Source organism: Corylus avellana, chromosome ca4 (genome assembly GCF_901000735.1).
Source record: "Corylus avellana chromosome ca4, CavTom2PMs-1.0".
Lineage (NCBI taxonomy): Eukaryota > Viridiplantae > Streptophyta > Magnoliopsida > Fagales > Betulaceae > Corylus > Corylus avellana.
In genome coordinates, this window is record NC_081544.1 from 26,625,217 (window position 1) to 26,648,314 (window position 23,098).

Genomic DNA, 23,098 nt, shown 5'->3' on the forward strand with positions numbered 1-23,098 from the left:
CTAGCGACCCTCATAGGCTTGTGCACACTCCCACCATCTCAGGCTAGGTAATGCTTTGATACCATTTGTAACATCCCAGGGAAAAGCGCTAGCCACATCTGCGCTATTACCCCAAAAGGACTAGTCAATTTGGAGCTTCCCTAGAATTCATTATAAAGCCCAGTTTCACCTAGTAACTAGGCAATGTGGGACTTAGCACCCATGACTATCTCTATAAACTACCCACTCAATGTGGGCTTCTTCTCATCTTCCCAATATGGGACCGGGGTGTTACAAACTCCCCCTCTTAAACTCCTGACGTCCTCGTCAGGTCCACATCATGCAGTGCTTCAATACCACATGACCTGGCGTTACTAGGTGGCTCTGATACCATTTGTAACAATCTCATATAGCGGAAAAACTGTAATTATCAATACAAAAAAAATACTGTTAAAATACTTTTCTTTATACAAAAATACCCAAAGCTATGTCGTACAAGGCATTTATACAAATCTATCCGACAGTCTAAACTCTAGACAAAACTTAACAAACTTGGAATCTCTGTACATCTCAATATGAATCTCTAATCACAACTGCATAATTACCTTGATTTTCCATTCCTGCAAACACTACAAAAAAACTGTGAAGTAGTGAGTCAATTGATTTCCGATAATATAAATCATTGTTGAATCATATATATAGCAAAATGCTAGACAAGTTATAAAACCACAAAAATCCGTATTATTGGATATCAATATCATCCTCAGTAAGTAAGAATACTTACAGTGGATTACATGAATGGATCATCAAAGGTAATTACTTGAAACCCGTTCTGCTGCAGTTGGTCCATACCCATAACAATCCCTTCACTGACTTTCTCTCTCTCTCTCTCTCTCTCTCTCTCTCTCTCGCCTAAACTCTCTTTCTTCCTCTTCAGCTCTCTGTCTTAAATTTCCCATCTCACTTTCGGTTTCTCTTGTGTTCTTTCTTTCTTGTAGCGCTTGGTCTCGCCCTTTCTCTCTCTGTTCTGAGTAAACACTCTTAGAAAGAAGAAAGACCGAGTAAAAAGCGGAAGAAGGAAGAAGATATGCAAGAGATGGGAGAGGAGATGAGTGGTGAAAATTGTGAAGGAGAAGAGCTCTATTTATAGGAGAAAATCAAATACTATTCTACCTTCAATTTACAATTATACCCTCATTTTACTATTTCACCAACCCTATACTATTTCACCTTCTTATTCTACCATCCTTATACCTACCATTTACTATCCTATTATTTCACCAATTACCATTCTCTAATTACCACTCTCATAAATTTCCCAAGAATTAATATCATTGCCTAATATGAATATTAATATAATCATAGCATCAAATTAATATCTCTAAAATAAGACTTTAAAAATCAGGGGTGCTACATTATTATTATACAATTCTAGAAGTTCATTCAGCACTGGCTTTACTTCATCTTCAGGGATGCCAAAACGCTTCATTGCCCTGCAGGCAGTAGCCACTTTTCTTTTATTTGGCGGCATTGCTAACTTCACCCCTTCACTCACTACAATATGATCCTATAACACAAGATGGAGTTACTATACTCCCCCAAGTACTATATACAAAAGAAAAATAGAAATCACCAACGAAGATTTACATAAGATGAAAAACCACATATCAAAGCAAAGGCCTCTAAAACCCCAATGTCCCAAGAATGTTAAAAATTCAAAAGAGACACAGCAACATATACCATGAAATGCAGACTAGCACATCACCAAGATCACTAAAATATAGAGAAAAATAGGCAGTTTCCAATAAATATAATTATATATATATTACTAAAAAATGTTGTTCAACATGAATCAACTAATCGCATGGATGAAATTTTACATAAGTAAACTAGATCTAATGTCAAGGAAAGAACATGAACTCGATTCAAATGCTATGTAAAAAAGAATATAGCACGATTCCACAGAAAGTCCAAAGACCTGTAAACTTTAAAAACCAGAGCACCTAATAACACAATAAAAGCAGATGTTGTTAAAACATCATCACTCTCGCGAGTCTCGCCGCTCCTCTTCTCTTCTCACTATCACAATATCACTAAGTTGCTCCCTCTCTCTCTTGCCACTTCGCCGCTGCGTGTGAGAATCACAGAATCTTGGCTTCTGTTTGCCATTTGAAAGCTAAAATAACAAAAAATAATTATCACAGCATGACTCGCCTCATTCAAGTGGGACATCCCTACACCCGGTCCCCCATGTGCTTCATAAACAATCTAAAACAAATATTAAAAAGAAAAAAAAATGCACAAATCCCTAACAAGTGTGTGAAGTAAAAACAGAGGGAGAAACGATAAAAAGCCATTTGCTTTCACACTATGAAGAACAAGTTCAGTATATAAACTACAACAAATAGAGTGGAGATCAAGAAAGGTTCAAACTTTCACACGAACAACAACAACTTTTCACCGTCTAGTAGTAACAACAAAAGGGCAACACAATGTGACACACCCAATACATAAAACCTCTGAAATGCAAAAGAGTTTTTCTGGGTCTTACCTTACAAGAACCCTAGGCCAATTTGAAGAAGAAAAGCAAAAGCACAAAAGGTTCATCACCTTCTTGCATTCATTTTGTTCTTGGCACTTATTTAGTTATTTGTACGTCAGAAATGACAATGGCAATCATCTCGTCTTTCTTTCTTTCTCAAGTTCGCATTCCTACTCGACAACTATGAAAGTAGCCACGTGTAGCCACTTGTGCATGCCAACTGGCTAAATCGGCCACGGGCAGGAGCAACTATAAAATAACCATGAAAGATAGGAGTGGTCGTCTTGTTGAGAGGAAATGTTAAGGTCTTTTTTTAGTGGTTTTTTTAATGTTCTCATAACTGTGATATGACTTTTAAAATTATCGTTGAATTTAAAACTATTATTGTTGACTTTTTAATCTATTGGTGATTTTAAAAGCCACATCATAATTAGGAAGACACTAAAAAAACACCTAACATTTCATGATTTTTTTCCTATTCTTTCCTAATTTTTGAAACAATTAATTGTCAATAATATTCATGTATATGTGGATTTTTCAGGTTCTATATATCAATCTAAACCATCTAATGGCTCGTCGCACGTGGAATACTGATGGGATAAAAGTATAATTTTTACTATTACGTTATCTAATTAACAAAATCATAAGTAAACATGAAATCAAAGAACTAATTAAGCCTCTTGTTATTTGTGGGGTGCCTTGCATTAACTAGACTAGTCTAAGCAAATTGATCGGATTGAATTATTTTTCAAACTTTTCCATTATTATTGTTATTTGTTGGTTGGCCAGACATGGAAATGGGAGGACTTCGCTTTTTCATTGGGTCCACTTTTTTGTTTTTTTTTTTGTATTAAATAGTAAATACCATATCCATATGCATCCTAATTATTAATTAATTAAAGAATAAGACAAACCAAAAGGATAAGATTTACATTTACCTATAAGAATCCAATCTCCTTCCTATTTTTTAACAGGAAAATACTCTTCTTTTACCTACTTCTTGGATTTTTTTTTTCCATTATTTATTAGCTACATAATTAATTGCTAGAGGTACTGTAAAATATGAACCAAACCCCAAAATGGTACACCTGCTCCAAGGCATTTGTACATGCAATGTGATTTCCATTTCACGCTTCACGAAAATAATAAGATTAAGGACATATTTGGAATTTTGTTTGAAAGCCTAAAAGTGTTTTTAACATTCAAAAAATCTATTTGGAAAAAAAAATACTTATTTGGTAAAAAAATTAAAAGCGTTTTTAGGGCCCAAAAAGCCTAAAAATTGCCAAAACGCACTTTTGGTAAAAGTTTAAAAATAAAGTTTTTGTCCAAAAACGTTTTTTTACTTAAAAACTTTATTTCTCAAATACAATCTCAAATAGGCTCTTAAAAAAATGGCTCTTTTCAAGATGCATCAAAATGAACTTCCAGTTTTCTTGTGGGATTGTGGGACAATATTTGCTAGCGAAGAAGTTTAGTCAATGTTAGAGAATATTAGGTAATTTGATTTCATTGTAATTAATTGTAATCTCCTATAATCAGATTTAATGATAATCAAATTTGGTTAATTTGATTATAATTAGATTCGATGGTAATCAAATTATTTTTATTTGATTACCAAACTTAAATACATAAATTCTCCTATAAATAAGAGCATTTGTATTGTAATATGTATCAAGCAATAAGAGCATAATGTAACCCTTTGGCTTTATCTGTGGACTATTTTTTTATGGTACCAGAGCAAATAGACTAATGTCAATTATTAGATCATGGATTGCAATTTTTATCTATATACTGTTTTATTTTTGTTGAAGAAAAATAAATAAATAAATATTTTTCATTAGTCAATTATCCAACCCACTTCGTCCAACCGACCCATCCACGGCCCATCGTCGCTACCTTTTGTCGCCTCCGGTAACCTTCCATCGGCCATTACTGGTCAACAGCCGCCGCACCTTCCCAGCCATCCACACAGCAGTAGATCTGGCATCCCAGCCCCGGAGCTCCACCGCCTATGCGATGCCCAGACTCTACGTCGTCATCGAACGATGCTCAGCTCATGCCCAAACCACTAGATCTGCCGGCACCTCCACCATCAATCCTAGTCCGCTACACTCAGATTCAAAAAGCAGGTCGCCGTCCAGAACCATCCAATCTTGCCGGCGCCAACCATTGCACCTTCCCAACCGTCCACGATCTAGCGCCAACGTCCGTCGTTCTCAGCGTTGTTCGCATCTTCGATCTGTAGCCTCCTCCATTGGTTGTCCAAAGCTCATTGCCGGAGCCAGCATTGTTTTAGCTCTGCCTCTGTCTTCAAACAGCGTATTTTTCTTCGTTCCTCGAGGCTTGGAGGTGTGCTGTGCGTGTGTTGAGAAGTAAGGGTGTCAAGGCGGTTACGTTAACCGTAATCGCCTTAGCGGTTAGTAGATTTCACTAACCGCAACCGCTAACCGCCGGTTAGCAGTTAGTGAAATAGATAACCGCTCGCTAACCGTTTTTTCAAAATTGGGTTTTTTTTTGCCTTTTTGGGCTTTCTTTAGGGCTTTTCGGGGTTTTTTTGGCTTTTTTTTTACCCTCTTTTTTTTTTTTGGTATTTTTAGTGTCTTCTTAGGCCCAATTGCTATTAAAACAGCCCATATTGAAAAATCAAAAATATTTGACCAAAAAGAATCTCGGTTGAAAAAAAGGAAAAAAAAAAATCAAAAGAGGCCAAGTTGTCCATCCTTTGGCTCATAGTTGGCTTATTTCAGGGCATTTGCAGTATTGTTTAAAACCCATGCCATTTCAGCTCAAAGTTGGCTCTCACTTCAGCCCAAAGTTGACAATCTTTTTGTTTAGTATTTGTGGTATGGTTTAAAACCCAGGCCTACTTCAAACCACAGTTGGCTTTCATTTTAGCCAAAAGTTTGCTCTCTTTTTTGGCCCATAGATAGCCCTCTTTTATATTGTTTTGTAGTCTAAAAAAAAAAAAAACTCAAGGTTTCAAGATCTTCCACCTCGAGTTTGATGGGAGATGTTAGAGAATATTAAAGAATTTGATTTCATTGTAATTAATTGTAATCTCCTATAATCAGATTTGATTGTAATTAGATTTGACAGTAATCAAATTATTTTGATTTGATTACCAAACTTAATTATATACCCCAATTCTCCTATAAATAAGAGCATTTGTATTGTGATATGTATCAAGCAATAAAAGCATTCGTATTGTGATATTTATCAAACAATAAGAGCATAATGTAGCCCTCTAGGCTTTATCTGTGGACGTAGGTCATAGACCGTAAAATCTTTTGTGTCTTATTTTATTATGCCGCAATTTATTTCATTTTCTATTTAATTATGAATTTCTTCAGTCAATAACTTTAAAAAAGAAAAAAAGAAAAATCAATTTCTACCACTTAATTGATTGATTAACACAATTCAGACGACGATTTCAACCACGTCATTTGACACATTTTAGAGTAGAGAAAGAAAACAAGAGATTTAAAGTAGTTCAGCGTTAAAAACTTACGTCCATCATGATAATACCATTTTTTTCAACTCCAGTCTCTCTCTCCATTTGGTAATCACATTTAAAAACCCTATCAACCATATTCTCTCTCCCATATAAGCTCAAACTCCCCCTCAATAAATAAAGTCCAATACGTGAAATATATAATTAAAAATAAGAGGTAAATTTCGAAAACAAGGTTTGTACCAAAGAGCTTCCTTTTATACCTTATTAAATCACTAGTTATCCAAAAATGATGGATTTAATAATTTAATTAATATTCTAACAATATTAAAATATTGAGACTCTAAATCTTATGTGTGTATGACTCCATCCCCTACATTCATATTTGGAGATATGATGCATGAGGGTGCCTTTAAGAAAGAAAGGGTCCAGACAACAAATCATTTGGATTGCTGATAATGTTCAGGTACATCCTCTTACATATGTCAAGAAAGAGCAGTTTTCAAATTGTGATTTGAAGCATCATTTGAATTTTGTTTTTTTTTTTTTTGTGTAAGTAAGCATCATTTGACTTTGATCATGTTAAGATATGATTATTTGAACACAACTAAAAGTTTGAAGATCTCAGATAAGTTAGGTACTACCTATTCCTTTGTTTTTGGTTTCTAGCCTTCTAGGTATTACCTACTCTTGTATAGAAGCTAAGCAGAGGCAATATCAAAGTCAAAAGGAGATATATCAATGATAATAACATGGATTAACATCATATTGCATTATACTGTGGGGGCTAATTGCTCCATGAACTCAGGATCAATTCTACAATAAATCATTTCAATATATATTATTAGAGTAAATGATACAGCAATTATAGTTTTGCAATTTAAGGTAACTCAGTCTGGTGCCAACCACTAACATATCATATCATGACAAATCTTAGAACTGAGGTACAAGAGTTCCAAGGTTCCCACAAATGCATAAGGCAGCCTGTAACAATGGCCAAAAAGGAAGAAAAAAACATATGAAGGGAAAAAATGAAACAGAAAGAGAATAAGTTTATCCAGAAAAAAGGGTGTTCCCATGAATTAAAAAAAGTAGCCAAAATTAAAATTTTTGCCATCATTTACTTTATTCCATTTTTTTTTTTTTTTTTTAAAGTAAAAGTTTTGCCATCACTTTCCTGAATAAAATGCTCCATTTGCTGCAATCAGACCATCAAACACAGCAGAACTAGAGTTTCTGGCAAGATAATGTGCCCGTCGCAATGATTTTTTTTTTTTTTTTTTATATAATTAATCGAAATATCATTAAAAGCGTAAGGTGCCCCATGTATAAAGAGTATACAAGAGAAGCCGAGCCAAATTATGGTTGACTTCAGGAATGGCATCCAAGCAAAAAGAAAGAAAAAACAAAAACAGAGAGAGAACTTGAGGATATAGCTACATTCCATGGACAAAATCAGAAACATTAAAGTGACTGATAGGTGAGTTTCAGCTAAATCCAGATATTAAAGCGGGGGTTTATGTTTTAGAGAAAAATATATATATATATATATTTTGATATTCCCTCATGCCATTTGCTATATTACAAACCACAATGTAGAGGGCTTCGTACTTGACTCTCAGTCATTCAACATAATTTAGGGTATTCATCCTCCCAGTAATTAGTTTTTGCTTATACTCATCATTATAAAATAGAACAAGCTGCAATTACATAGGCTTAAAGCCACATTAAGGCAAAGATTTTATCATGTGTCTCTGCATAATAACAACAGCATACATGTTTAGAGAAGTTTCTCTTGATGGAAACAACTTAAAACACTACTATGGCTGGGTGCATAGACTCAAAAATATTCAGTTGAACACTGATCAGGCTTATTATAGCATCCAAATATGAATTTTCCTAAAGTTAAATGAGTTCTGTATTTTCAAATTATTATTCCTTTTTCTGTTTTCAATTCAACCAAAATGAATACCTAACTGATCTATGATATACAAAACCTCACATAGAAACATCAAGAAACAGTGACAAGCTACCTTGTGCAACTTTCAAATGATATCCTTCACTCTGAAAATAAGAATTCTGGGGCTACTTCTGTTCTACTTTCTTGGCTGTCCATCAACATGCTTGCAGATAGAGCTGTAAGGGCTAAGAACAGTAAAACGAGAAGGTGGGAAGAATACTGAAAGACATGAATAGGGAAAACAAAATTGTTAATTGCCATGTTAAAACATGAAAATTTACTTACCCAAAACTCGTTGAAACATGAAAATAAAGCAGCAAAGAAAGGACCAAAAATTTAAACTATTGTTGCTGTGAAAATTTGTTAATATAAAATTGAATACCAGTCAGACTTCAAAAAAAAAAAAAAGTTAAAACCTGAAAGGTACATATATTCGAAAATAATCCACAACTCTCTCTCTCTCTTGGAGCCATGCATTAATATGAAGCATCACTAGGAATTGCAGATTTTGGTAACTGCCATCTAAAAAGTGGTCCACAGATTAGGTAGTAACAAATCATGATCATGGTGCTGCCATGAAGCACCATCACCAGTTGTGTTAGAAAGCAAAAGAAAAAGAAAAATCTGTGGCTAAATTAACTATTGATGTCATGCTCTAGACTTTGAAATCTAGGTAGACCATAATTAAGCATAAAATAAGTATAAAACCACATCTCTTTAAGCAATGACTCAATCCGTTCTCTCTCCCATGAAAAGCAATTCCAAACACAACACTTTGCTAAAAGCGCCAAGCAGATGCACATAAGTTCTTTAAAACTCTTTAACGTAAATGAAGGAGGGGAAATGAAGACGGGCACGAATATCTGTGTGCGTGTGGGTGCATGTGGGCACACGCATGTGTGAATTTATAACACTAAACATATTTATCAGTATATTTGCATGCATAAGAACCACATACAGTGAATTAAAAGAGTAATATATATCAATAGAATATAGTTTTCCCGTAAAAATACATGCACCTTTCTAACTCTGCACTAGTTGGGGAAATGAATCTGAAAATTTCTTTCATCAAAATGCATACAAGAGTCGGACACAAGTATCATGTCCTCTACTATCCAAATTGTGAAACTTCACTAGAAGTGTCCTACAAACATAGCTTTATAGATTCAAGTTCAATGGATTACACCAATCTCATTCTATGCTAATGATCATCAAGGTGATATCAAACCAAATTCACTATACCAAAAGCTTGTACATTTGCCATAAAGGAGCAGATTACAGGAGTTTTTGGTCCAAGAATCAAAATATTAAATAAACCAATCATTACTAACTAACCTAAAGTATGGAAGCACGCTGAATCTAGGGTAATTAGCCACCGAAAAAACATGAAAATCAATACACAACTCATGTATAAATACTGAAATTTTGACTTACTGCTGTAATACAGAAAGGGTTACAACTACTACATAAACACCAATCCTGGATCTTGTTACTTCAACTCTTGAACATTTTTGGGCCGGAGAGTGGGACTCCTTGTGTGGATAATGGCCACTGCAATCGAGAGAGACTGCAGAGCTGACAGAGGTGGTTGAGAATGAATAAAATACAAACCATCATGAACATTTACCATCCTCAAGGTTGGAGCAGCGTGCCCTGAACCCTGAAAAGTTGAAGTTTGGCCACAGTTATATCATTGAATATCTAAGGCAAGGTTGTTTGAAAGTTCATCAGATATGACATGCATATAAGGTGAATCAATGGGAGTAAAAAATATTCCCCTAAAACATGACTAGATGGAAATAAAAAATCATTCCCCAAAATCTATCTATAACAACCAAAATAACTTTGTTTTGGAAAGAAAAGAGTTATAAGAAACACACATATCATGGAAGGATGAGTACAAAGTTTTGCGGACATCAGATCTAGTCAGCAAAGCATATCAAGTCATCTTTATTTTCAGTCACAAACTCACATGGATTACAGCAGAATTATGCCAAATTAAATATTGTAATGTTACCAAAAGATTCATAACCTTATGCGTGGAAAATAGTAGAACCGAAATAACTTCTAATGCGGAGAAAAACAGAATTTATAGTTTTTATTTGCCATTCTAAATCATACTAGAGAAAAAGAATACAAGGAGATTGACGTACCTGTTGAAATAAATCAAATGACTTGCACTCCTCCTGCGTTTCCACTTGAGGCAAAATCTCATCTTTGCTTGATCTAGTTTTAAGTATTGTCAGAGGACACCCAATATCCCAACCACCACAGTCACAGTGTCCACCAGATCTCCATCTTTCAGTGAGACTGGAAGGGCCACCGTTTTTGGTTCTCAGCCCACCATGAAGTCCTGCGGGGATTAGAATGTCCATACTCGTACAGCAATCACCAGTATTTCGAGCACAACTTTCACAACGTACTGAAGCTTCTGGAGAATCAATCATTTGCCTAGACCCAGATTTCTTGAGAAATTTCAAGCCCCAACCTCCAATTTCCTTCTGATGATTGTCACGGAGATGGTCTTTCACAACAATGGCAGCCAATTCAAAATTTGGCAAAAGATGATTTTCTAACTTATTGGCCCCACCTAATGCATCAAGGTTGTTGCCTTTATCCACAGAGGACTCCAAAGAACAATTTTCCAGCACGGCACCGGATCCACCAAACTTGGAGAAAGTTTTCTGTTTGGACAAGTGACCCGTTCTGAACACTTCCACCACCTTCTTTGACAATCCCTTATTCTTCCTCGGATTAAGGCTTGAAGTATGTGTCTCTATGTCACAATTTTCATCACCACCATATAAAATGAACTGAGTCTCCATGATTTTGGAATTTTCCGGGCAGAGGGTGAAAGAAGCCGATACCTTCATCTTACCAACAAGGTGTGAGTCACTATCACAAATTCCACGATCCTTCTGGCCACCCTTTCTTGAGTGGAATGAGTACGTATAGTCCACAGCCTTATCATCTGCCGGCTCAGCCTTCCACAAGTTGGCTATGTAGACCTCCCTCTGATCATCTACAGAGAATACAAAATGAGGAAGCCCTCCCTTCCATGTACATTGAAGCATCCCAGAAACAGTGGCAGAAACAGAAGAAGACTGAACAGAACGTGTAGAGTCTGGGCTAGACATAGAAACAAGCCTTTTGTGCACAGTATCAGATCCATTTTTATGGCTTGCCATTAATAAAGGTTCCATTTTTGGCTTCTGTGGTGAAGATATTCTTAACCCGCTGGGAGAGTCCATAATATCATAGCATATTGAGCCTTTCAAATCATTCAAATTCGATGTACTGAAGTTGGCATTGCCATCTACGACACCGAGTTGGTGAAACAAAGGGTTCTTCAATATGTTCATCATACTCTTGCTCCCCATGATAGTACCTACAATCCATTTCCCTGCAGGGCTTACAACTACACCCCCAGTCCCAGATTCCACTGGACATTTGAAAATGAAACTGGCCGAATCGTATGTATCTCTTCTTCTAATTTTAGTTGGATTTAAGCAGCCAGACAAAATGCCCATCTTCAGAGAGCTCAAATTCATAGATGCATTGCATCGTGCTGCTTTTGATGCATTCATATGAATCAATTCCAGGCAACGACGAAGATACTTCTCATCTACACTTATCACATGCTTTGGAATCCTACCGTCCAACCCACGAGTATTTCGAAGTAATGAATTCTCATTGCAACTTTTGTGAATTTGTGATTGCTTAAAATTTAAAATAATTGCTCGAGGTGAATTTACTCTTCTCACCACTGATTTTGATTTTGACTGAGAAAAATCCAGACTTTCTTCTCTGGAGAATGCTCTGCCCTTGCTACTAAAGCTACGCAATGAATCTTCTTTTCCCTGGCCGTCTTTATGAGCATTGACAAATTTATTTTCCATCTTCTGCTCCAATGAACTACAGTGCATCAGTGGCAAACAACTTTATCTTCCATGTTCTAGATCCAACTAGATATTATGAATTTGATGGGAGACGACATTATATAAACCTCTCACTCTCCAAGTCATGCCTCATAAGGAATCTGAAAGCAACAGAAACTGCTAGTATAAAGACCAAAAAAAATTAAAATTTGGAAATTTAAACTAAAAAAAGAAGAAAATAGAAATCAACAAAGGCTGTTGCAAATCATGACGGGCAGTTTATTATCAGAATGCAAAAGAGAAGCATTCAGTCCAACAATGACCTAGAACAAATAATTAAGGAACTTTTTGTTTATTTACCAAGACACGAACATCATATGCAATAAAAAGCATCTTCCAACTTCCCCTTTCTAGGTATCAATGAAATTTCTTTCTAATCGGAAATGAGAAAAGAAGCTAATCAGGACCCCTTATTTTTTTCAAGTTATTGATAGCAATAAGATGATCTAAATATAAGCCTAATGATGACTTAGATTTCAAAGGATTTATGATTGAAAAATTGAGTTAATATAAGGAATCAAAACTTGTAATTGCAAACAAGAAGTACATGAAAGGGAGAGGAACGAACAAGAAAGGACAAAGATCCATTGGTGGAAATATGTGCAGATATAGAAAGACCAATCAGCAGAAAAAACAACCAATCAGCAGAAAACACAAGTTTTTTCCCTGGCCGTCTTTATGAACAAAAACACAACAAAGACCAATCAGCAGAAAAAACAATTCCACAACAGAGAGAGAGAGAGAGGAGAATTGCTCGAATTCCATACATGTTCAAGGGAAATAAAGGACAGGGTAACTGAAAGTAAATTGAAAGAATTCTCAGCTCAGCCTACTCAGGTCAACTCAGGAACGCCTCCCTAAGAACAGAGAAATAAGAAAGGAAAAAGATTCAATTTACCAACATCCTGCCACTCTTATGTGAAACCCGTCAAAGGAACATAATTATATTTTGGAAACCCACAACACAAATCAGTCGAAAATGCAAAAAAAGCCACAACTTTACTCAAAAGACAACAATAAACAATAAACAAAAACCCAACAAAAGTTTCGGACGAAGAAGAAGAAGAAAAAAAAATCATTAACAAAACAAAAGAGCCACTTTTTCATACCTCAAGAATTGGATCCAAGAATACCATGCCAGTCAAATAGACACACACGCAAACACAGACCCACTTCCAGGCAGTTGATTCCCAATACACCAACACTCTTTTTAATCCTCAAATTTCGAGCTTGGCATGTCCAACCCCACGAAAGAAAACGCTGAAAGGTCAAATGGTAGAAGGAAAAAGCGCAGAACAGGAAACCAACTTAACAAAAGAAAAACAAGCTCTAAATTTTTCTTCTTTTCCTAAGACTGACAGAAAATGATGCAACTGTTTTAGACACTGTTCTAGAAAGCACGCATGGGTGTGTGTATGTTTTGGTTGGTTCGTGTGGGAAACTAACTGAACCAACCAAGAAAAGTGGCGTAGTGGGGGATGAGATGTTGTCAGCCACGTTCCTGATTGATTGAAATATCGTGGCTTATTCTTAAAAAATAAAATTTTTTTTAAAAAAAAAATCGTGGCTCTTCTTCACTCTTCAATTCATCAGGCGCCCAAGTCCTGGCAATGGTAGAGGACCCACTTCCCTGTCTTTTCTTGCATTTTCTGAGCCGAAAACCATGTATAGATTTTCTATAAACCGAATTATATTATATGTTTCGGTTGCATACCCCAAAAACAAAGAAAAAGCAGCGGCCAAGTGGGGGATAAAAACGTGAGCGCTAGCTGGTGCGCATGATAGCTACGGGCCTGCACTAAAGCCAGAGAAGGGCCAACTGGGGTGCCAAGTGGCAGACCTTAAATTGTTTAATGTTTTTTGTTTTCCCACCTACCCACGATTTCTTAATTCTCGGACACGTGACAGATAAAAGACAGTGCGGATATAACGTAGGAACTGGTATTTTAGTACGTAGAAAGAGATGGAAAATTAAAAATAAAAATAAAATGAAAAAAAAGGGGTAACGTAGGAAGTGGAATTGAGAACATACGTACAGACATACTCTCGCGAACATTAATTATATTTTATTTATTGGTCCCCCTTCCTGGTCTTAATGTGCTCATGATATTATCCGCTCCCACTTATTTATTGTGAGGCGGCGTCGGTCAAAATTGAATAATCTAAATTTCATATTTTTTAATATTTATGTATATAGTAGTGGCATGATCTGACGATCACAAACTCTCGTATCGTCAGTTGATCCAATTGATTCAAGGATAAAAGTAAAAGAATACCCAAAGAAAAGAAAAGAAATAAAACTGGTCAAATTGATCATTAGGAGTTAATCTGTAATCAAATTATACTCTCTTTGGGGATTCCGTTATCTTATTTTTCGAAAATGTCATCTCATATTTTTGTGATACGATGTTACGATACTCTTGATTTGGAGAATAAAATATTTGTTAGTGTTTTATTTTATTTAGATTTATTTTTATTTAAGGTTCCTTTAAAATCTAATTTATCCAGTTGCGAACTCAAGTTCGTAACATACCTGTTTTAGATTACGGAGGATTGCCATATCAACATCATGTCTACAAGATAACCAAAATATGAAGGATTGTCGGTTCGTCACCCCCTTCATCAACTGGAGAAGGATCCTCTCTAGTCCGTTTGGATTGGAAGGGATCTAGTCCCTGTATTATCAGGGGCATTATTGTCAAAAAAAATTGGACAATGATGCCCTTGATGTCCCTATATTATTAGGGGCATTATTGTCCAAAAATGCCCCTAATAATACAGGGATTGGATTCCCGGCCTCCTATCCAAACGAACTAGAGAGGATCTCACTCCTCATCAACCAAGGGGGTGGCCACTTTTTTTATTTTTTTATTTTTTCACACAATGTAACATTTTAAGAGATGTGGCATTTTATGACATGACCTTTTTAATAACATTATGAACCACCACGTTTTATGTGTCTGTCATAGTGGTTCCCTTTTGGTAATGTATAGGCACATGGGGTAGGTGCTTTTTGGTTCGAAAGTAATTAATGTGTGATATAAAGCTAGTAGATATAAATTTAAAATTTGTTATTTGAGAAAGTAAAAAAGTTTTGTTTTGTAATGAATTTTTTATTTCAATAATAATAAAAAAGAACGTTAAGAAATTGAAAAAAAATTTAGATTTTGCCTACTCCATTGCCAAACGAGGCCAATAAAATTGAATGTGCGGTGTGCATTTTATGGTGCAAAATTATTAGATATGACGTGACATTCAACCAAATTAAGTAAACAACAATACGAAAGATAGAGTGATTCGGTAACACATTAAGTGATTGATTTGATCAATTTTGAATTTCGTGGAGAGATTTGATAAAAAGGTCAAATTCTAGAGATTAATTAAGTATTTTCTTCAATTAATATGGGAACTTTTCAAATTTCTCTAAAAATGATTTTCATCACACACATAAAAGTAAAATTATCATTCCTTAATAATTATTGAATAACCACTAAATTAATAACATCCCTAATGTTACTAATACATCAAAAAGGGGATCAAAGAGTAGATTAATGAACGTAATCACACACACACACACACTATCAACAAAAAACAAATGTAAAAATAGAATAATAAAGCCACAATATTAATTAAAACGTGCATGGAGATATCTAGATCGAGAGCAGGTGACCCACCATTTTCGAATTTTGTTTAGTGATCACTGATTCAGCACCTTATTCGAGCGGTATTCTCTCACCTGGTCAACTACGTGTGCATGTTGCTCACATGCATACGTGTGAATATGTATTGGGTGTACGTGAGAGAAAGAGTAGGGATTTGACGACTTCTAGCTAATGATTGCCTTAATTTGCAAAATTTATGAGAAAAATTTGATCTATATATTTATTTATTTATTTATTTTATTCCAAGTTATTTCTCATAATTAACTTTTTAATCACATGGGAAATGTTGTTGCTGACTTTTTCATGCTCTGTACGGTATAGTACTCATGAAATTAAGCCTCCTATTTCTCAGCTCTCCCATTCAAACCCTCTCCACCTCATCATTTGATTCTCACTATTTAAACTACTCTCTCTCTCTCTCTCTCTCTCTCTCTCTCTGTGGGACTGTCTCTCTGTTAGGGTTTGCAGGCTGTGAGTTGTGTGTGTGTGTGTACGTGTTAGAGGCAAAAGCTAGACGACGACCAAGTTCCTATATCCTTACTGTTTTGGGTGCATCAAATTCAAGGTAAGCCAGAAACTTTGAATTCTTTGGCTTCTTCTGATGTATGATATGTTCATGCTCCATATTGCAACACACACGAACAATTTATTTGACTGGTAATTTATAAGTTGGCGGGGTGTAGAAACTAGTAGAATTGTCGTATCAATATTAATGGAGCTAGGAGAGAAAGAATAAAGGAGATTTCGTACAAGGTTGGAAGCACTCGCTGAAAACCCTAGATACTGACCCCAAGGACACAACTTGGAAAAAGAACAAGAAAAAAAAAAAAACTAGTTTATAAGGGTCCTACTAACTCTACTTTTGGAGGGTCCATGGGAACATCTCCGCCATATGCTTCAAATGGTTGATATATAATAATTAAATTTAGTTATTACAAGTCATTTTGTTCCTTCGACGTATGCTAAAATTATTGTTAGAGTGAATTTTTACATATGAAAGTTAAAATTAGATCCTTGTCAGTTCTTTACTTTTAAAAGGGTAAAATTGTCATTTCATTTTCTTTTTTTTTTAAACAATTTTACCCTTTAAAACTAAAGGACCGACTCTTCTCCATGTTATTTCCTTCTCCTGAAAGTTACGTGAAAGTTCGATGCTTTTTGTAGTTCTTTTTTCTTTCCCACCTCTCTCTCTCTCTCTCTCTAGCTCCCTCTCCCTCAACAATAAAAATTATATTGAAAAATAATATTTAAAGAAAGTAAGGAGTGAAATAAATAATATATTGAGCTTGTATTGAAAAATATAGTAACTAAAAAATATAAAATTATGTATTTTTGGTAGCTAAAATAGCTAATATTATTGAAGATGCTCTTTGATTTTGGAAAAATATATATGTGTGTCATACATAATGGTAGTGATGTATTTTGTTTAAAGAATGTTTATTTACTATTAATCTTATATATATATATATATATTAAGAGATATGCCCCACGTTCATGTGCACTTGTGCAGAATATGGAAGTGAGAAAGTTTTCTTTTGGGTTAAAGTTGCACTAGTAGAATTTGGGGCTTTCAAAGATTAAACTTTATGCCCCCTCCACTACACGGAACTCTGTCTTGTGATTAGACAAGCAATCACCTCTACTGCCAAGTGCCAGCATCGGTTTACATCACTTTATATATATTGAATGCATAAAGTGAAATTATGAAATTCTATTCTCAAACCCCTGTTTTGATACTTATCCTTATCTTGGCTGAGGAATAAGGATATGCATAATGATTATCTGATTGAATTAATGTTATTAATTTGAACGAATAATATGAAAAATTCTATATGAAATTTGTCTGCCCGAATAGATAATCAAACAGTCTAAGATTCATTTGGACAAAATAATCGTTGGGAATTCTAGTTCCTCACAAAGTTGGTAGGGCTTGTGCAATCTCATCATCATGAATGATTTTGCTCAAGTGTAGCTACAGCTAATATGCTTCACCATAGTGATTATATATGTTCATTTGTTATCCTCCAAAATATGCTTCACATAGTGGTTATATTATATATGTTCATGTTCTAGAACTCCTCTTCAAATTCCAAATTCCCAGCATTTTGCATCCTGCAAACATGCAAAGCTTTATGAAGTGGGACCAATTGAATCTCAATTTGGACTATTTGCAGGCTCATTAGTCAATTTGGGTTTAAAATTTTGATTGACAATGAAAAGCTTGTTTTTCTAGGAACCGACGTCTGACCAAACAACCTATTGAAAAATTCCACATTTTGATTATGTAGCCGAACTTTCAGGTGCACTTGTCAAGCACATTGTCAGGTTGTTCATCATCTGGGGTCTCAAACGGACCCCAGGACAATTGTTTTTAACTCCTGTCAACAGCAAACTAAAGCAAAAAGAAAATTACAGATAGTTAAACACAAAGGCAAAACAAAACAAAAAAAAAAAAAAAAAAAAAAACAAGATTTATTGCATCAATCCATTCCAAAACTTTTGAGAAAAACTCCAATATGAAAGGAGTAAGAAAAAAAGCTGCTAGCAGAGCTTATGGTAACTTGATCGCTTCTATTTGATTTGAAATGGTTAGTTGTGTCCAAATGGGTTAGGAATAAAAGAAAGGAGAAAGAGAAGAGAAGCAACCAAAAAAAATTGACTTAGGAGGCTAAGTAGTTTGCCGCAATATTTCTAGTCTAGATTTGACAAATCGAACGATAATGAAATATACCAAACTTTTAGACTAGTAGATTATGGAGCCCATATCATGTTTTATTCTTGTATAAAATATATATTAACATGAAAAGTACATATTGTTTGTTTATTCTTCCTTTTCAAAATTAACCTTTTGCCACTCTTTTGATATGTTCTCCACTCATTTTTTTAGTTGAATGGTGGTGCCTTCTCAGTTTTCCCTTTCAAAATGAGAAAATATAAAATTCAAGTACTCCAACTATAGATTTCAAATGAGAGAGGATGAACCTATATATTCCTAGCCTTTTGTTTTCAGCATTGGCCTTATTCCTTGCTCAGGGTGTTATTGGGCAATCTTTTGGAAAGTGTACTGTTGTAAATGGGCTCAAGAGTCAAAACTACTACTTCTGTGATGCCCCTTCCAAACCAAAGCCCATGTTAGGATGGGCAGAAGAAATTAAGTTGAGGACATGACAAGATTATTTACTGCATTTACATTTGGTTTAGTAATTTGTTTTTTTCTTTTTTCTCTCTCCTTCAAAGCCCTAAACCCTCTGTACTAACCAACCACAAAGGCCATTTAACACAATTAACATAAATAAAAGTAGAGTGTGTCTGCCTGCAATGAATATGATAAACCATGAACTCACTGCTCAAGTACTTAAAATTTGCACTCTGCACAGCAGATAAACCGTTTCATGAATATGATGTTTAAAGATTGAAAGAGAAACTACATAAAATTGCTCCACTAGTACACTATTTCCAGCAAAAGTTTTTCCACATGGGATTGTAAAACTGTTGGATTTTGAAGTTGATACAAGAAACGTAGCATCTACAAGAAGTACATTGTTATTTACTTGCTATATAATCCTGACTCAATTAGCTATACATGATATAATGACCCAATTATTCTTTTTGTTTTCTTTTAGCCTGGACTGATGCATCCCGGCTGAAACAGGGTCCTGCAAAATTGTAATAATGTTTGATGAGGAAAAAACTAGAGGTCAAATCCAGGATTGGATTGGAAAGTTGCATTTAAAGGAGTTCACTCCACTAATGTGAGAAAAGATATCTGATGAATCAACCAGATCCTCTTCTTCTTTCACAACTACCTGCAAAGAGATGAGAGAATTGTATGAATAACTTTTGGATTGGAAAAATAATGATCAGGAATGTTGAAATTTTGTTACAGCTATAAATCTTACTTCATCATCATCATCTTCTTCATGATTGCTACAAGCAGGCCTAGGGACCTCTCCAAAGTCATCATTCTTTGCAAATCTTCCTCTGACTCGAGGTCGGCTGTCTGCTAGTGTTTTGCGGCAGGCATACTGCATATGTATATATATGTGTGTACCATTAGTAACTAAATGATCTGAAACAATTATAATATTGCACCTAAGCATATGCTTACTTCAGCTAAATATACTTATGACAACTGAAAATGCTTTGGGCATAATGTAGAGAGAGAGAGAGAGAGAGAGAGAGAGAGAACACCTTTATTTTCTTGCTGAAGTTCCTCTCATTCCTCTTCTTCATGTACCTATGGATCTTCTCTTTCCTTTGCTCCACAGAGAGTTTTCCTACTTTGAAAGTTGAATCTTCCAGACTTGAAATATCTGATGCTAATGGAGTAGAATTCCCAGCTTTACCCATCAGTTGCTGACTCTCAGTATTCAGTGCCTATAAGAAATTGCAAAGAAGAATAAATGAAAGGCCCCTTTGATGACAGAAACATAATAGCTAAATTTTTACTTTTCATGCCATGTTAGGGTGAACAATTATTGAAAGCATTGATATTATTGTATTTCTCCCACCATGTTAAAACACCACTTATCATAAAAGCTTAAATTTGGTTCCAATGGGGGAAAAGATGAGAACTCTATGAGAACTTGATGAGCATCAAACTAGTCCAATAGAACTTTTTGTACCTGAAGGTCACCAGGGTTGAAAACCCTCTGCACAGAATCTGGACAGTAAATTCCACCATTGTCTCCCTGATAGTCCAATTCTTGTGGATGCAGTTCAGAACCCATAAGAATGCTTCCAGCGAAAATCCCAGAGCTGTCAGCAGATAATGCAGATGCGTTCATGGACCCAGCAGGCATGTATGTTCCCAAGGCAGGGCCAAGAAAAGAACAAGAAGGAGATAAAGGATGCAAAGGCAAATAAGATGGCGCTGAAGACAAGCAATCCTCTTTGAAAACAGCCGGTAAAGGACCCCCCATAAGAGGAGAAACTGTGTCAGCAGGGTAATGAGAGAGCCCCTCAACAGCAGCATCTGATAAAGCAATTTGAGGCTGCATTGAAGAGAAATCAAAATGGTCTTGTTGAATTGTGAGATATGGTGGAACAGAGAAGGGCGGGGATGGGGAAAAGTCTATGGAAGCAGAGATGTCATTATCAATCTCATCTTGGGAATCAAAGATCACTGACAGATTGCTACTATTGTTGATGGTGATTGTGTTAGCGGTGGTGCTGGTGCTTGTGCTGGTTGTTTGGTGGGCAGGGTTGCAGGTTTTGTTAGGATTAATGCCATTGTTATCTTGGTAGCCATTGAACTTATCTGGAAGCAAGGAAAGATTTGTGGCATAGGAGGAGTTCTCTTCATAGCAACAGTTTGAGCTAGAAGTGGCCTCTGAATTTTGCAGGGTCTCAGGGAAAAGTTCAAGGTCGCATAAGTCAAAAATTTGAGCACTAAATGGGCTCGAAATTTCATCCTGCAAAACATTGGAAAGCAATATTAACATCATGATGAAGATATATAGATAGATACTACATTCAACACATTTAAACCCTGACATTAATAATAAGAATGCTATGAACCTTGATCAATTTGAGCAAAGTAGACACATCTTTCTTCATATTTATTTGTATAGTTGTATGGGTGTGAATCTGATTCCTATCTATTCAACACCGGCCATGATTTGAAAAAAAAAAAATCAAAACTCAAAGCTAAATACTCTCTAATCATGCAGGACTTTTAGCTTGAAAGGTCATCAAAGGTGATCGGCCTCTGCTCTAAGTTGTGATGCATATCTCTTGTCTCCACGTATGATTAAAAAAAAAAGAAGCATACAAGTCCAAAAAGTGGATGGATTTTTGTGCAGATTAGTAAAAAAAAAAAGATGAGCAGTTGTGCTCCATGTGAAATGTAGGAACAAAGGCAGAAAATATTAGCAAAAAATCAACATCATCAGAAAAGAAGGAAGCTCATGGCATGTTGATTTTGTTTAAAGTATAGAAATAGCCCAGTTTGAACAAACACTTGGAATTGAAAGGCACTTAGAAGAACCCATAATGTTATCCATGAGTAATATATGCTTGTCACAATATTGCCCCTAGCCGATCACAAAAGAATCGTAAATAGAAAGCTTAAAGGGGAAGCTTAAACATATTCCCCAAGAATTAAAAGCAAAGTTTCAAAGTTCTACAGGGAAATTCAGGATTAGATAACTACAGCTACGATGGTGCCCTTGGACAATGACAGGATTCAAGTATTGTCTTTGAATGAATAATGTTGTAGCGAGCAGTGACTGATCACAACTAGCTTGTATATAATATACGCTTTCGTTTTCCTGCTCGAGTCAATACATCATTGTCATAAAAAGTGGGAAAAGGAAATGTCACTAGCCCTGCAAATCCTTCAGGAAGCTGAGTTATACGTTTGACATGTCTCAAATGGTGAATGGGAATACTAATCTCTTGAGCAGGAAGATTTTTGACCTTATATCTTTTTCTTCTTTTTTTTTTTTTTTTTTTTTTAATTTAGAAAATTTTCATTATAAGCATATACTCTCTTGAGCTTTTGGGAATGTAAATATTAAGCTAGAATAATTGAATAACAAGATCAAATGGGGATGATGAGGAGACGTGAGGAATATGGAGAAATTAATTAAAGGATGAATCAAAGATTAGAAAATGCGGAAAAAGAGAATGAAGGGAAAAAGAGTTGGTGCTATACTTGAGAATAAAGAACTCAACTGAACCTGCATATATACAACATTTTATGATCCAAAGAAGCTATGATTTATGTATGATAAACATGTATATATAAGAGGATGGTTTAGGAAAGATAAATACAAAACAAAATCTGGGCTTCAATTCAAAACACAAAAAGAAAATGCAAATCAGCTACACAGACGTACGCCTGCATTTTTTGCAGCCAAAAGATTTAACACAAATAATTGCATGCATCATCAGCATCATGAAGGGAAGGTGAGCATTAACACTTTTTTTTTTTTTTTTTTTTCTTCTTTGAAGGCAAGAAATATTACGATGGAAAGGTGCTCCGGTGGCTGTTGAACCACGTCCTCCAACATCGTACCACGTTTAGGCATGGCCGCAAAGCCCGAGCCTCCCTGACTACCTCCTAAAAAAGCAATGGAGAACATGTAATAATATGGTCTCTCCTAACTTAAGCGGCTCCGAACCTCGCACTAAAAGCTTATCCAAAAGAAGCCTCCTTCGATAGTTGAAACAAACAAACAAACAGAATAACAAAAAACAGACAGAGAGAGAGAGAGAGAGAGAGTGAATTTGGTTTTGGTTTTTTGGTTTTTTTTTTGGGGGGGGGTGGGGGTTTTGTTTTGTGAGAGAAGAAAGACGTTATGGCTAGCTTGGAAAATGGAAGGTATGGGGTGGCAAAAGTTGCAAAAATTTATAGGTAGAGGCTGGTGCGGGAGTCCCGTACTTAGCCGCCAGCATGGCGCTCTGCGGGGAGGGTCAACCCGAGTTTTACGGTAGACCGCGAGTTTCCTCTCGACTCGTGTCGTGTCCGCGTGGCAGTTTTTCTGAGAATTGTATTGGGGAGATCGAGAAGCTATTTCTTGCCAATGGAGTGTATGTACAATCACACTCGCCCTGCAG

General features: G+C 35.7%; 2 protein-coding genes across 5 annotated transcripts; both read right to left on the reverse strand.

The window, feature by feature from the left end:
* Positions 1-9,152: 9,152 nt before the first annotated feature.
* On the reverse strand, positions 9,153-13,422 carry LOC132177712 (uncharacterized). Of its 3 annotated transcripts, XM_059590145.1 has the most exons (4): positions 12,983-13,422; positions 12,641-12,730; positions 10,089-11,974; positions 9,153-9,595 (listed from the first exon to the last, which is right to left on the reverse strand). In XM_059590145.1, exons 3-4 carry the CDS (start codon positions 11,859-11,861, stop codon positions 9,425-9,427), a joined length of 1,944 nt encoding a protein of 647 aa, XP_059446128.1. In that variant the 5' UTR covers positions 11,862-11,974; positions 12,641-12,730; positions 12,983-13,422; the 3' UTR covers positions 9,153-9,424. The 3 variants fall into 3 exon arrangements, with proteins under 3 accessions (XP_059446128.1, XP_059446127.1, XP_059446129.1); XM_059590144.1 differs by lacking the exon at positions 12,641-12,730; XM_059590146.1 differs by lacking the exon at positions 12,641-12,730 and having other exon boundaries at positions 10,089-11,990.
* A 5,556-nt stretch (positions 13,423-18,978) lies between these two features.
* LOC132179700 (two-component response regulator-like APRR7) lies at positions 18,979-22,681 on the reverse strand. Of its 2 annotated transcripts, none has more exons than XM_059592459.1 (5): positions 22,507-22,681; positions 20,161-20,949; positions 19,727-19,912; positions 19,435-19,560; positions 18,979-19,341 (listed from the first exon to the last, which is right to left on the reverse strand). In XM_059592459.1, the coding sequence occupies exons 1-5, from the start codon at positions 22,621-22,623 to the stop codon at positions 19,234-19,236; spliced, it is 1,326 nt and encodes a 441-aa protein (XP_059448442.1). In that variant the 5' UTR covers positions 22,624-22,681; the 3' UTR covers positions 18,979-19,233. The 2 variants fall into 2 exon arrangements, with proteins under 2 accessions (XP_059448442.1, XP_059448443.1); XM_059592460.1 differs by lacking the exon at positions 22,507-22,681 and adding an exon at positions 21,056-21,126.
* Positions 22,682-23,098: the final 417 nt, after the last annotated feature.